The 16,138-nt window shown below is 40.0% G+C and overlaps 1 protein-coding gene across 2 annotated transcripts in view; it reads left to right on the top strand.

Moving 5' to 3' along the window:
- The window catches only part of AFG1L (AFG1 like ATPase), a 144,600-nt gene that overhangs the window by 48,283 nt on the left and 80,179 nt on the right, over positions 1–16,138 (top strand). For both annotated transcript variants that reach the window (XM_073220830.1, XM_073220829.1), the window contains exons 4-6: positions 2,792–2,893; positions 4,145–4,275; positions 12,822–12,921. In XM_073220830.1, coding sequence (XP_073076931.1) covers positions 2,806–2,893; positions 4,145–4,275; positions 12,822–12,921 — 319 coding nt within the window. In that variant the 5' untranslated portion in view covers positions 2,792–2,805. The remainder of the gene's footprint in view (positions 1–2,791; positions 2,894–4,144; positions 4,276–12,821; positions 12,922–16,138) is intronic.

The following is a 16,138-nucleotide window of genomic DNA, read 5'->3' as shown; positions in this document are numbered from 1 at the left end:
TACCAGGAGATAGACTTCTGAATCATGTTGTCAAGTTTTTCCTAAATTGATTTTGATTGGGATTCCATTGAACTTTGAAACAATTTAGGGAGTAAAAATATCTTAACAGTACCGATTTTGGCTCTGTTTTTATACCTTTTGCTAGGCATTGCCAAATTGACTTCCAAAAAGATGGGTCTTAAACTCCCACTGGAAGTATGTCAGGGTATTTATTTTCCCACATCTTCACCAACATAAAAATAGCATATGATTGGTGTTTTAATTTGTATTTCTTTTTTTTCTGGCAGAGTTAAACTTTTAAAATTACTTGTAAAGCTATTTATGCTCTTTGTGTCGTGTGAATCCTCATGTTCTTTGTGTATCAGTCATCTCTTTTTCCTCCTTGCTGTTGATCCTGTATTGTTCAGATGTGTTTCATTTGCAGTGAAAAAAAAAAAAGCCAGTTGAATTAGCTGAACCAGGGGAGGAATCTAATGGCTGGTTTAATAGTTAAGTCCAGTAACGGTCTGATTCAGCCATGCGTACATCTATGAGCTTAAATGATGTTCAGGGGTCTCTTTCCCCTCCCCTCCCTGTCCCTCTCCTTCATCTTTTGGTCCTTGTTTTGCTTGTTATTGGCTTCATTCTTGTCAGTTTTTTGATGTTATAAGAAAGATAGCTCCTGGAATCTTCTAGGTTGTTCTCTTAAAGGCAAAAGGTAATTTTCCTACTCAGAGTCCATTTAACTGCCCCTAGAAAGGGCTGACCTAACTGGGTCACATTCCCTTTGCAGACCAACTGCAGTGTGTAGGGTAATAGGGTGTTTTGATCAGCTCACCTTGTGATTGTTACCATCATGGAATCATACTAAGGAGAGAAGTTTCCAGAAAAGAGATTTAGGATAGACACACATACAGAAAAAGATGTCCATTGTAGTTTCTAAGAGCTCTTTATATCTTAAATATACATGAGGTTAAACTCCCAAGTTCCATAAGGGCAAAGATTTTTTTGTCAGGTTGGTTCACTGTCATATACAAAGCAGCAGAATAGGGCCTCACACATGGTAGGCATTTGTAGAAATATATTGATTAAGTAAGGATATTAATTTTACATATGGTGGTTTTGATTCTCAGAACATTGAATTTCGTGTAGCCTAATCTACCAGTCTTTTCTTTTACGATTTACTATTTTTGCTTTTATCTCCAGAAACTTTTTTTTTTGTGTGTGTGTGTATTGTATTCTTTTTTTTATTATGGTATCATTAATATACGATCACATGAGCAACATTGTGGTTACTAGATTCCCCCCATTATCAAGTCCCCCCCACATACCCCATTACAGTGACTGTCCATCATCGTAGTAAGATGCTGTAGAATCACTGCTTGTCTTCTCTGTGCTGTACAGCCTTCCCTGTGCCCCCCCCACATTATGTGTGCTAATCATAATGCCTCTTAATCCCCTTATCCCTCCCTCCCCACCCGTCCTCCCCAGTCCCTTTCCCTTTGGTAACTGTTAGTCCATTCTTGGGTTCTGTGAGTCTGCTGCTGTTTTGTTCCAGAAACTTTTTATGTGATGGTCTTGTTATATTTTAAGCCAATTTTTTAAAGAGTTAGCCCAAAGATTACATTAAAGTATATATTAATTCACACTTTTGGTTAGATAATTCATGACGTTTTTCTGTATCTGCAAGTATACTTTGCTTTATGCAGCAGAATTTTAAACATTGTTAATTTCCTTTTTTGTGTAAATATGATATAAAATTTGCTGCCTCTCACTATATATCAGAAGATATCGTATTTAATATTTTTGCAAGAAATTACTTTTCAATCCAAATGGTCTCTTCATTAAAAATCTGTGTGGTGAATTTTATTGCATATACAAAACGCTTTCTGACAATTCAAATGTCAGGGGCCCGAAGCCGTCCTGTGGAATGAAGGGAGGCTCAGAAGATCTAAGACTCCGATCTTACTCCCTGAGATGCCCAAGCTTAGTGACCGCAGCCCGTACGAGGAGAGCAGGCACTGTGGTGGGCTGATGGTCTGGGGGGCAGTGAGGCTGAGGCAGGACCAGCGTGCCTGGCCGGGCCCACTGAAGGATGCTGGCTCTTCCTCAGAACTGAGCAGAGCTGCCAGTGTTCCCAAAACTGCACTTTCTGCAAGGCAAGAAGGCTTTTTTCTGCCTTGTTAGATGCTCAGGCTGTTGACTCTTCGATTAGTAATGCAATCATAGTGATTAAGTTTCAGAGTGTCGAAAATCAGCTAATTTAATTATAAGGGTTAACTTAAAAGTTCTTTCAAGTAGGCTTCATTTTGAAAGACCTATATTCTCAGCTTAAAAGAAAAAGTTATAATTGGCAGTGCTCCAGCTCTAATCTGTATCTCTTACTTTCAGTATTTATGTTAGATACTAATCTTTTTTGTTTTTCATTTTTTAATTTTCCCATAGTTCCCCACACTTAATAATGCCCAAGAAACACAAGTTTTTTTCTCTTTTTTTACTGATGCCTTTTAGAAGAGAAACTGAAGAATGAGCAATCTGTAAATCTTGCCACAGTTTATGAACATTTCTCTGGAGGAACTAGCTCCTATAATGTTAACTAAATGTTGAATTTCCTGAAAACAGGATTTTAACAGAAAAGAGTAATATCAACATTTATTTTTAGCTAGTTTAACATAAAAAGTAAACACTCCTTTCTGAAAAAGTAGTGTAATCTTAAGCTTTCAGTAGAAGAGTATGGTTTCATTATCCCAAAGCTAATGAACAATCATTAGAATAATTAGTACCGACTGTTTAATAGTATTTTTTTTTTAAGGTACTGGGAAAACAATGGTGATGGACATGTTTTATGCTTATGTGGAAATGAAGAGGAAAAAACGGGTTCATTTTCATGGTTTCATGCTAGATGTTCACAAAAGTAAGTTAATGATCTGAAAAAAGTGATTTTTAAGTGAGTGAATACAAATAGTTGTCCTTATCTTAAATTTCTTAATCTTCTCATCTGTTAAAAAACTAGATTTTTGCTTAAAGTATTGTTTGGTTTCATTTGTTTTGTGCTATAATGAAACAGTACTGCATCCCGAGTTGGTCCTACAGACAAATTCAGTCCTTCCAAATGAGAGGTCACTGCAGGCAGATGAGGCATTTTCTCTTTCTAATGAGGATCGATAAGAAATGTTGCCATGGGGAGGGGTGGGAAAAAGGGCAAAACGGGTGAAGGGGATAAAGAGGCACGAAACCTGAATCACGATATAAATTAGTCATGGGGATAAAAGTATAGCAAAGAGAATATAGTCAACGATTCTATAATATCTTTCTGTGTTGACAGGCAGTAACCGCACTACACTGGGATGAGCATTTAATAATGTGGTTAGTTAATTGTTGAATCACTGTGTTGTATATTTGCAACCAATATAATATTGTATATCAACTCTGCTTCAATAAAATATAATAATAATAATAAATTCCTCTCCAATAAAAGAAGGAAAAGGAAAAGCAATGTTAAAGCCTCACTTGTTTGAAGAAGTTAATTTTGGTTGGGTTGCTGCCTCTGTGTCACCTCGCCATGCGGGCATTCAGCCTGTACTTGTACGTATGCTCTTTCGCTTTGCTGGTGTCCTTCCTTATTTCGCTTTGGCATTATTTGTCTAGCAGCTATCCAGGCACCTCCCCAGGGCAGGACCATTGCATTTGTCTTCTAGTATTCCCAGCAGTGAGTACACAGAAAGTGAGTGAGGTGGGCCTGGCTAGAGACAAGGTGTGCTTAGGCACGCGGGACGCAGGGCAGGGTCGCCTTCGCTGCTGGTCCCTTCCTGCTCTCCCTCCCCTGCCCCAAGCCCTCAGGCCTGAGATCCATCTTTCAGTCGCTCTGGTCACTGTGTAGTCACGTAGTCTATTGCCTGGCCATCTCTGAGGGATTGGAGAGTGCAGATGGAATGGCCACAAAGTGTCTTTACAACCTTGGGAAGGAATATAACAACATGAACGACTTATTTTGAGGTAGAGACAATGCAATCAATTTCAGTGATCACATTTGATAGTATGTGGTATTGCAACTTAATTATATGTATACATTCAAGTTTCACTTAGAGATTTAAAAATATATATTATAGTTGTTTAAAATGTATTAACACAATGTTTGATTTGTATTTAATTTTATCCATTTAAGGAATACACTGCCTTAAACAGAGTTTGCCAAAAAGGAAGCCGGGATTTATGGCCAAATCATATGATCCAATAGCTCCTATAGCTGAAGAAATCAGCGAAGAGGCTTGTCTCTTATGTTTTGATGAATTTCAGGTAAGGTCGAGATGTTTCATAGACGAAGAATGGTAAATGAGGTGCAAAAATTCAAATTCTGTTTCTGATTTTGTCATTGTTTTGTAAATTGATTTGATACATTGTCTCTTAGGACTTTAATTTTACTGTCTAGTTCGGGGGTTGGAAAACCAGACTTGCAGGGGAAAGTCTGCCCCATCTGTTTCTGTAGGGACAATGAGAAAAGAATGTTTTTTAGGTATTTAATGGGTTATTAGAAAAAGAAAAAGAAAATGTGACAGAGACATATGTGGCTTGCAAAACCTAATAAAATATTTACTCTTTGGCCTTTTATGGGAAAAGTTTGCCCATCCCTATATTCTAGTCAACAGATTCATATTTCCCCTGTACCACAGTAGAGATAAGGTAATGATGACAAAGCAATGTCTTTAAAGATGTTTGAAGGTTTTTTAAGTGTTATATAAAAAAAACAAGTGATTCACACATCTCATTTAAGCCTCACAACTTACCTGTGATGAAGGGAGGTAACTGCCCTAGTTGAACTTTTAAGTTTCTTCTGGTTTCAGGATTCTCTGAAATTGTGCATTTAAATTGGTGGTAAGTTATTTCCTGATCTTTATTTCATAGGGCATGAAGGCAAACGCCATGCCTGATGCCTGTTTGGATCCCTTCTGTCATGCCAGTCCAGTACTAGTAGTAGGAGTACTAATAAGAGATGCTGTAATTTAAGAATTTCTTCCTCTTTATTTGACTGCTTTCTTTAGTAGTTCTGAAATGTGATACTTGGCTTTTCTATAGTGCTTATCATTAGAGTAACTGATTATTGGAATGAAAATAGATAAATCCAGAAGTATCTAAGTTTAAAAATAAGGCCTCACTTCCGGAAGATGACTGGTTAGCCAGAGACGGGTAAGATTCCTCAAGGGAGGAACAACCTAAGACAGGCACAGTCGCAGGGGGGCCATCAGGTGAGAATTTGGGGATCAACAGAGGTGAGGCTCAGAACCTCACCCCCCCTGCTTTGAGAGAAATCTTCTGCATCCGTGGATGTCTTGCTGCCCTTGTCTAGCCTGGATTAATACTTAGTCCATAGGCACACACCTGATCATCTGATCATCTACATTTGCCTTCTTACAGCACTAAACTATGTTTTCTACCTTTATCTTGCATCTACCTACCACTTCAGCATTTTATTAAAAATAAAAATAATAATAATAATAGGAGAAATGTGGGATCAACATATAAATCAAGTACAAAAATCAAATGAATATTCATATTTGACCTGATGGTTTATAGGTCATATTGCATGATCAAAACCGAAAGTTTCTGTGATGACTGCCCTTGTACTGTTCACCATGTAAGAATTTATTCACTCTGTAAGAATTCGTTCACCATGTAAGAGCTTGTTCGTTATGCTTCAGAAGATTGGAGACTGACGAGAATTAGGCTTGAGATGGATTAATGATTGTACATTGAGCATTGACCCCCCTATACTGAATTTTATTGTTGTTAACAACCATTTGATCAATAAATATGAGAGATGCCCTCTCAAAAAAAAAAAAAAAAAAAAAAAAAAAAAAAAATAAGGCCTCACATCCAAAGCTTTTGAAAAATACTCCTGGAGCTGAGTGCAGAAACTCCATGTTTGATTGCCTAGAATAAAGGCCCAGAGAACTTTGAAGGGGAGGAAACTAACATTTGTTGTGTGTGGCTCCAGCTGTAGGCCCTGGGTGGTGAGTCATGCATCTCATCCAAGCCTCACAACATATTTGTGATGAAGTGAGGGAATTGCCCTAGTTGCCCCAAGAATTTTAAAGTTTCTTCCAGTTGTAAGATTCTCTGAAGTTACACATTTGAATTGATAGTGAGTTATTTCCTGTATTTCTGTGCTTAAAAACATGGGTTAGTGGGAAGTGATGTGGCCAGCATGCCTTTACGCCAGATGAGGCATGAGAGCTCACCTCTGGCAGCTTGGTCTGCATGGCTGCCAAGGTCTCCGTCTGTGGTAGAGGAGAAGGAGGTGCTTTCCCTGAGAGTGGTGTGACACTGAGCTGTCTGGGGACAAGATCTTTACTTCTTTCTCCTTGCAGTCATGTTAAGACAGCCTGGCATTCCCCCTTAGCATTATAGAACTATGGTTTTCCAAAGCAAGGCTTATGGGAAAGAGGTGTGCTAAGGGCACCGACGTGCTGCCGAGGGACGAGGCCTCCCTGGCTCCTGAAGCAGGCCCTGGGCTCAGCAGTTCTGCCGCCGTCAACAACCGAAGTCTGTGATGCACCAGGGGAGGAGCCTTGGCTGCTCATTCTGAGTCCCTCAGCCTGGTTATCTGTAAATAAAGTTGAATTGGCACACTTAAATTTTTGACTAAGGTATTGAAGTTAAATTTTTTAAAAATTATATTATACATCATCTTTGTAAACTGGTTCATGGTTTACAAAGTGCTTTAAATCCTTTACTGCCTTTAACTCTATAAAATAGTTATTATCTCCGCCATGTAGGTGATGCATAGGAAGGCATCAGAATTCTCTAGCTTTCATGTATAAAATTATAACCCTTAACTTGAAAAATGTAAATTTGAAAACATTCAGAGAAATGACTGGCATGTCTCTGTGACATGAGGACCATCAGCAAGGTCATTTAGGGTCAGGAAGTGATGAAAATCTGGTTGTGTGAAGGACACCTGGAGAGGCTTTGTAACAAGCAGGGCCAGGTTACCCACTAGGCGTAGTAGGCAAAGTACCTAGTATCCGTGGTACCTTGAGGGGTCCAAGAAAATATTCTAATTTAATTACTTTTAAAATTTAAAGAAGAAAATGAATATATCAATAATGAATCCAGCCTGTATCTGTGTCTATACATAATTGTTTTATAACAACATAGTCATAACATGTAATTTATGTATATTTCTATGTATTTTAAATATGAATTTATTTTCTGATTGAGGAAGAGGCTCACGTAGGCGAAGCGTGCAGGGCCTGTGAACATCATAGTGCCGCCCTGACAGGGGCCCCAACAGAAGCCCGCTGGGCACACGGGCATCCCCACCGAGCTCAGGTTTCAGAAGGTCACCGCGTGGCCGGGAAGAAGGAAGCAGCAGCATCCGCGAGGACCCTCATGCTCCTGCGTGTTGAGTCTTGCAGAAGGAATGCAGGCAAATGAAAAGCTTTCCAGGTTATATCCCGAGTGTCAGGGGGACCAAGGGACACAGGCCCTTTGCTTGTAAAACGTCACCTGCTAAGAGGAAGTGGATGCACCCGTCCTCGCCCGCCCCATCAAGGTGGGCTTGAGGTTCATTCATGCGTGTGCTCAGCCATCCAGTTGCTCTGAAGGGCCTTCTTCCACACCGCAGGACCCTGTCTGCCCCAGAGTTGCACGCGCCATCCCTGGTAGCGAGCCCACAGGCTTGTCGACAACCCTGGACTTGGGTGGTGTGGCCCCAGGGACTGGGCCAGACGTCTCCTCTGTCTCCTGTTTTCGAACTAAATGGCACCGGGGACGTTCCCATGCGCTAACGAGATGGAAACAGAGAGACGTGGGAAGTAGCTGAATCATGCCGGGGAGGAGCGCCGGGCGGCTCCCTAGGCAGCTGTGGGTTCTCCCGACCTCCCTCTAGTCCAAGCCGACCTCCAGCCCCGGTTCCCGGGATGTGCTGTCAGGGCTGCTCCTGTCCTGGAGTCTCAAACCCCGTTCCGTTAGCTGGAGCTCCTGGGCCTGCTTCTCACAGTCTTGATGGGGATGGAACTGTTCGACTCATGCTCTGCTCCTACCTGCTTTATCAAGAGGGATTGCCCTGTGCCCTGTGAAAGACAGCAGGAACGGGAGCGCTGTGGGGAGACGCCACCTTCCTTACTATACAGTCCGTCACCCCCGGTGGGAGGAGAACTGGCTGAGGGACTGAAGCCCAAGAAGAGCGAAGAGACGAGGTGTTTCCCAGGACGCTTTTGGTCACAGGTAGTGAAAACCCGACTTAGAAGAGCACAAACTCTCCGGGGGAAGTACGACGCTACGTAAGGCAGTGTCGTGCCCCTTGCTCAGACTCTCCTGCCATTTACAGCCTCTCTCCCTGCTCCGACTGTTTCCAGTCCTGTTTTCCTCATGGACTAGGAAACGATGGCTCAGAGTGGGTGTTACACCAAGTGCTGCTTTCCCACCAGGCCTCTGAAGAACGGAAGTGCAGAGATGACAGCGCAGGACTGAACATCAGATTGATTGCTTTTATCTGATCCCAAATTTCAGTGTATCTTGCTAGTATGATAGAGTTGACAACCCGAGAGACCCTCTTGTCTTGAGCAAAGTTGGCCTGAATGTTCCAGTATGAAAAATGTTTCTAGTCTTGCTGTTTTCCTTCCTATGAAGTCCCAAGCCTGAATCTTGGAGCTGACCGCTTGGAGCTTACAAAGAAAGGCCAATATCTGCACGTATCCATTGTTGAGAAGGAGCAGAGACAGCAAGGATGTCCAGGCTCCAGGGCCCCTGCCCTCCTTTCAGAGATAACCTGTCACCTTCTGAGATACATATCTACTTATTTATTGTGCCCAGTGTTACTATAATACACATTCCTTCCCAGGAATATAAACTTTAGTGCAAGAATCTTTGTTTTGCTAATTGATGTATCTCAGGTGTCTAGAACAGTGCTTGAAAATGAATGAGTGAATGAATGAACAAATGAGTTCTAGTACCAAATAACTATTGAAGGAGTTTCTCCAACCAAGTTTCACTTCCCTTTATATAATAACAACCTGAATTTTTTTCCTGTCAGTGTTCTGAATTATCCTAACATTTTTGTCAAACTTAACAGATGAAAAATGGTATCTCATTTTAATGTGTATTTCTTTAAATAATAATATGGTTGACTTTTTCCATGTTTGTTTACTTACTGGTAGGTAGTCGAAAGATAGTTAAAATCCATCTCTTGTGAACCAACTGGGGTGATGCCATTTATTGGGATGCTTACATTCCATCTATTACAACATTAGCTACTGTTCATTGAGAGCCTTTTATGTGCCTTTATTCTTACGGCTCAAATTCTATACAGCTACATATAAATAATATGGACTTATTTTAGCATCCATACCATATATGGGTAATGGTCATAGTTAACATTTTTTGAGGGTTTACTCTATGTATCAACAACTTTGCAAGGTAGGTATAATATATTGATGAGGAGATGAAAGGTCAGAGAGGTTAAAGAACTTGTGCACGGCCCCTCAGCTGGTAACTCAGTTTGAATCCGTCATCAGTGCACTTACTCACTAGTAGTAACAGCTCTGTGTTATCTTTGGTATATGATGACTTGTATTATTTATTTATAGCTGTAGATCTAGAGCTAGATAGGCTTTAGTAGGTGTTTTAATGAGAGAACCTAAAAATTATCCTCAAACTTATTAAACCTAGTACAATGCATTGCTGATTTACTAGAAAGAATTTTTTAGGCACTTTATTTTTAATGACAGTATGCCTGCAATCCCTACTTCACTTTTATAGTTGAATCCTATCAATAGTCTTGGTTTTTAACTAATAATTGGCCTTTAGGTGGTGTTAATTAATACAGTATTTATTTTACTAGGGAAAAGAATGGGAATTAATTGCTGCTTAACAACAAAAGTATACTCTTTCTTTTTTGTGCTCTTCAATTTAGGGTATTTTATTTAAGATTATGTTTTGGTAGCATTCAGATGACGTTTGCATAATGTATTCCTCATTAGTTTGGTTCTTTTTAATAAGTGTAGCATTTCAGCTTTACTTATGGTATCAGATACACTATCCTTATTTTGTTTGAGAAATTTGTTTAGAATAGGTTGTTGGTAAGTGTTCTAGTTGCTGAAATAAAAGAATAGTTTTTCCTCAGTTTTTTTAGGGTCTTAGTTATGTCCACTTTGAATATTTGTTTCTTAGAATCATATATGAGAATACTGAAAGTAACTGATTTTTTTTAAAGTTATTTCTTGTCTCTTTTTAGAGATACTGGATAGATGTTTTACAAATATGGTCCAAAAAAAAAAAAAAAAAGAATTCTGATGAGCAGTTATCATGCAAAATTCTCCTCTATAAGCTATCAATATCATTTAAAAAATAGTTTTGACCATTTTTATAAAACAGGAAAGCTATTAAAAACTGCTAATAAAAAATAGGTGCTTATTTTTGTGCTAATACTAATTACTGATAATGCATGCTTATGTTTGTCGCTCATTACATGGCACTGTACCAATCAGTGGGTGACTGAGCCTCAGGCACTTACACATGTAAATTAACCATTTGATTTTTTTTTTTCGTTTTTACTTAAGTGAGTCATAATGGAAAGCAACTCTAGGTCATAAAAAATCTTTTCTCTTTAATGCTAATGAAATGTCTCCACTCTCTGTATTAGCAGACTACCCTTATTGGTAATCTGTAGCCTTCTCTTTTGTTCCCTGTGGTAATGAAATGCTGGGTGCTGAAAAAGCCTGCTCTCCAAGAATGTGCGGCCATTGTCTCCTGCTCACTTACACTGTAAAATCACTGTTCCCCAGCAAAGCCGAACAAGTGCGGGGACAAGATCAAAAGAGCGTGCACTGGCAGCCGGCTACACCAAGTGACTCCTGCTGTATTAATTAGCCGTAGCTTCTCCAAGTTAATTTACTCTGATAGCGCAAAAACATTCCCTAATACAAAAACAGCAAATTGTAATTCAGCCACAAGTCTTTATTGTTCACTGTCTTTAACTTTCAGTTTAAACCTTTGTGCTATGAGATAAGCTAAACGCGCCTTCACTTTTCTGAACGTTAGGCCACAAAAGCTATTTTTAATTTTTTCAAAAATATCAGTGACATGGTCAGATGACCATTTTTGTTTCCTAAAATTGGGTAACTTTTAATTGATGTCATTCTTTTCAAAAGTCAGTGTATTGGGAACCCACTTTAAAAATGCAATTGCCTCTAAAATTTGCAGGCCTGTTCTGTCCTCTCATCAGAAATGCCACTGGTGTTCAAGCATTTGAAAAGGGCCTTCTTTGTGAGTGTTTCTTGCGGAAGCAAAATTTGACAGTGATCCTAAGCTCCAAATTAATATCACTTTGCTAAATAATTAGATAGTACCACTTTCTTTTTCATTTTAATCACTACTTTGTAAGTTCCTGAAGTCTAATTGAAGGAATACTCTGTAATTTTTCGGTAAATGTTTTAAAGTTATAGCTAGGGACAGCAAAAAAAAAGACCTGTCCATCTCCATGTTGTAGCTGGGATTGGTTTTATTTAGGTGGGAAGGAAATAATTAAACTTCATAAGTTATCAAATGCAAAGAAAAAAGCAATCTAGATCTGTGTAACCCAAGTTGTTGTTAATCATATTATAACCATTTACTTGGTAACTTTTAGTATTTTGATCTAATTTGAAAGAATTCCACCAGTTTGTATGCACTCTAACATGGTTTAAAAATAGCAATGTGATATGTATTGTGTGACATATTTTGTGAATATAAATCCTTTTTTGGGGGATTATCTAAAAGGTGCTATTAAAGAAAAGAAATATCAGAACATTTTCACACTGGGAAAATCTAAAACCCGTATTATTGTATTCATATGGGAAGGTACATGATTAATATCAACCATCACTATCATTTATTTTTGAAGTCAACTGCCTTCCCTCCTTAATTTCTGTATTTCCTTATGTTTTTTGAAAGCTTTTAAAAAAGTCAACATTAAGCTTACTTGTTAATTGCAGATTTTAAAAAATGATTTTAGACAAGATCACTAGTATGTGTCTCTGTAACTTAGATGGAATAGTTTAATCTGCTATTAGATTACACATTTCCGGTTTTGTCAGAAGTTTTTCTTGAAAGCACCGTGTTCACCATTCCTTTAAGTTGGTTTTTTTTGGTAGAAGGGTATCTGTTTGGAAGGTCAGCAGAGGCCGGCTGTGCTGGAAGTGACTGAAGTGCCTTTTGGTTATTCATGGACAGTAATAGAAGGCACTTAAAAAGAACAATGAAATTGCTCATTTTTGTGATGGGCCATCTGTTGAATTGTTTTGTGCCACAATTGCACAATAGTATCTATGTCATGTCATTCTATTTTCAACAGCAGCTGATTATGTCTCGTTGGCTATTTGTCCTTATTTCTGAAGTCCCAGGACTGTTTAAAGTCACCTTCGTAGGGACCTTTGCCAGAAAGGTATTAGAAATCTCAGGCAGCCTGTGTCTCCCCCTGCCCTTTTTTTCTCTCCTTTTTACAGGGGAAAGGGGTTGTGATGGGAGGAGGAGGGAATTGGTCATTTTAGTTGTAATTAATTAGATTTCCTAAATATTTCGGACAATTATCTATGCTTTCCACCTGTAGTTCTATAAAAGCAGTTAACATAGAACCATTTCATAATTTGTGTAGAAATGACAGGCTTGCAAAAAGGAAGAGTCAGGTTTACAAGACTACTATACAGTCTTTCATGGTTTTAATTATCTTCTCTTTCTTCAGGATGATAATTAGAATTTTTCTCTTGGAATTCACTTTCATCTTTAAAAAACAAACCATGAGCCGTTAGCAAATTTCTTAAAGCAGAAGTGAAATTAACGTAAAACAAATGTGTTGTTGTCCACAGGTCACTGACATTGCTGATGCCATGATTCTGAAACAGCTTTTTGAAAATCTGTTCAAAAATGGTGTCGTCGTTGTGGCGACATCCAACAGGCCACCGGAAGGTAAAAACAAGCTCGTCTTACCCAACTGGGTAGAAATGAACAAGATTCGAAAAATCCATCATTTTGTACACACTGTGTTAGTAAATCTGATGACTTTGGTTATCGTTAGGTTCATACCTGACTTAATCTGAAAAATTAGTTGGCATATCTATTTGAAAAATGTTCATGTTCCTGGCAGGCTAAACCCAGGTGACGCCGAGTTCGGTGCCCTTGCTGTTTCTCTACCAGGTCTGTCATATGTGTATATCAAAAAATGCAGACCTTTCTAACTGCTTTTTATGGACTATAAAAGAAATTCAGTGAAATGAAAGACAGAGCTGCTAATTGAATCTTAACAAAAGACTTAAAGCACACTTGGATAAGTAGTTTCTGATACTTCACTTAATCCATCATTTCTAAAAAAGCACTTGTGGCTTATTAGGACATTATTTTAGAATTAAAATGCAAATAGTATTTAGATAAAAACACCAGTTTAAAATCTTGTAACTTTCAGCTCATAATGTGGTCAAAAATAATGCTTTATGAGTTCTTAATGTTAACATCTTTCTGCCTGGAATGTTTTTCTGCCAGGTAACTGCGTGGCTATGCCCATAACTCTAGGTTTCTGCCCAAAAGCTGCTTGGACAATGAAAAGCACTCACCTCCCTCTTTGAATCTACAGTCTTTCCTTTTTTCCCTGGCATTGTTCCCCCTCACCTGCTCTGTTTTTTTCCTATAGCACTTACAGGACCACCTGTAGCACTTCTGGCATTTATGGGATTACTGACTATCGTTCTGGGCTACTGTCTGTCCCCTTCCAGGATGCAAAGGCTTCATGAGGGCAGTGTCTCTCTTTTTGCGGGTGTATTCTAAGCACCTAAAGCAGTGTTGAGCACGTGAATGCATCTCAGTAAACAGTCTTAGGATTAATGCTGAATGAACGCGTGGATTTAAAGGGTCTTCCTGAGTGCAGTACTGAGAATAGACTGTGGGGATGAGATTTCAAGGCTGGAAGCAGGGAAGCCATGTGGGAGATGATCGCAGTGATCGCGAGGGGAGATGATGGGGTGCGAAGGAGCTGAGAGGGGTCAGATTCTAGATATATTTTGCAGGCAGAGCCAAAAGGATTTTTTGATGGAAAGAATACAGGATATGGGAGAGAAAAAAAAAAAGAGAGGGAGGGTCAAGAATGACTTGAAGGTTTTGGCCTGAGCAATTGGAAGGATGAAATTTCTCTTCATTGAGTTGGGGAAGACGATAGGAGAAGCAGACTTGGGTAGAGAGGTGGAAGCAGGGATTGCTATGGTGACGAGGCATAAACATACGAGATTTTGGATCTCAATGGAAAGCTTTCACCCGGAGATACAGTTTTGGCAGTCATCAGTCCAAAAGGAAGCCGGTAAGGGCGGCCAGCGAGGTAGGAAGGGAACCAAGAGAGTGTCAGGCAAGGGGAAGGTGGCACCGAAAGGAGGATGGTCGCCTTTGTGAGATGCTCCTGGGAGGTGTTACTGAGGCTGAGACTGACCCTTGGAGCTGGTGACGTGGAGCTCATGAGTGAGCCTGAGAAGAGCGACCTAACGGTGTGAGGTTCTCTCTTGATAAGCCGCGTCACACTGATGGGCCTTCTATTGCATTCGTGACCCAGTGTGCCCGGATCTTACTGTGCGAGCTGCGTCGGACTAGGTGTCTCTCATTCTATATCAGGTAGTTGATTTATTTTTCCCTCCTATTGAAGTTCAGCTTATTAGTCTACCTACATTGTTCCATTTTGTTGATTTATGTTGATATCTTTTTGAAGTATGACTCTAAGTTATTTTTAGCCACCCCTACTATGACATTTATAAACTTGGTGACTGTGCTTTTTATCCTCAGCCATTCATTAAGTAAAGGTGTAAACAGAATAGGACCAAGTTCAGACCCCTGTAGGACACCATTAGAGGTGTTATTTTAGGGACACATCAATTAATGCTTTTGGACCCAGTTATCCAAGCAACCACAGCTATGCCTCGTCTGTTCCACTACAAGAGGATCTTGCATGCTTTTATCCGATGTACGTACTGAAATCCATATGATGTTGTGTACAGCATTCTCTTGATTAACTAGTACAGCGACCCTGTGAGGCAAGGCAGTGAGCTTTCTCGTATGAGATCATCTCTGCAGGCGAATGTGTGTGTTTGACTTGACTCTGGCTGACTCAACAGTGTCATCAGTATTATCTTTAGACATTTACTGACTGGCCATGTTAATAAATAGCAAGGGTCTAGAACAAGCCCCGGCAAAGGCTGCTGAAAAGAAAATTGCTGCTGGCTGGTCAAGCTATTGCAGTGTGGTAAACTGAGGAAGGACCACCACAGAGGGGTCAGGGAACATTCTGGAGCTCTTAGCTTTGAAGGAGGGAGCAAAGTTACGTACAGGCCCACCGGAGTAGCAAGCGGAAATCTGGGGGCAAGCCACCCTTCTGGAAGAGTGGGAATTCAAGATACAAAATCGCAAAAATTGGGCTTAGTCACAAACGTAAACAAAGTCTTTTGTAAATATGAACTGTCAAAGAGATACAGGTCACACACGAAGTTTTTAAACCATGGCTAAAAAGTAGTTTAATACTTTAGTACTTTAGTATAAAGAGCCCCAGATACATTATTATTTTTTAATAGCATCTACTTGTTCTCAGACTGTTACAGGAGGCGGGGGAAGAACCTTCCTGGGAGAGGCTGGAGAGAGGAGAGAGGATGGCCCATTCGAGGAACAGAAGGGCGGCCCGTGCGGCCGGGTGCAGCAAAGTGGGAGTAGGGTGCAGTGCGGGGCAAGACGAATCTGGAGAAGCAGGAGGCAGACCTTACGAAGCAGTCATGCAGATTCGGTTTTGGAATGCTGCACAGTACTGTGGGTGCGGGGAGGCGTCCTGGGAGGCTGCTGCAGTGCACCGGGCAGGAAATGAAAGTAGGTTGGGAGAAGGCAGTGATTCCCACTGCGGGGCTGTCCCACTCCCTGGGGATATTTGCTAATGTTTGAGACATTTTTGTTTTTGGAACTAGGCAGGGCCAGGGGTGGGCACTGTTACTGGCATCTTCAGGAATTATGCTAAAACTTCCTATAATGTACAGGGCTATCCCCCACAACAAATGATTATCTAGCCAAAAATGTCTATAGTTCTGAGGTTGAGAAACCCTGATGGAGGGTGATGCCGATACATAAGGAGGGGATAGATTTGAAAGATATTTAAGAAGTAAAATGGATA

This window comes from Manis javanica, chromosome 13 (assembly GCF_040802235.1).
Source record: "Manis javanica isolate MJ-LG chromosome 13, MJ_LKY, whole genome shotgun sequence".
NCBI classification, from domain to species: domain Eukaryota; kingdom Metazoa; phylum Chordata; class Mammalia; order Pholidota; family Manidae; genus Manis; species Manis javanica.
Note: the sequence above shows the minus strand (reverse complement) of the source record. Positions and strands in the feature narration are given on the sequence as shown.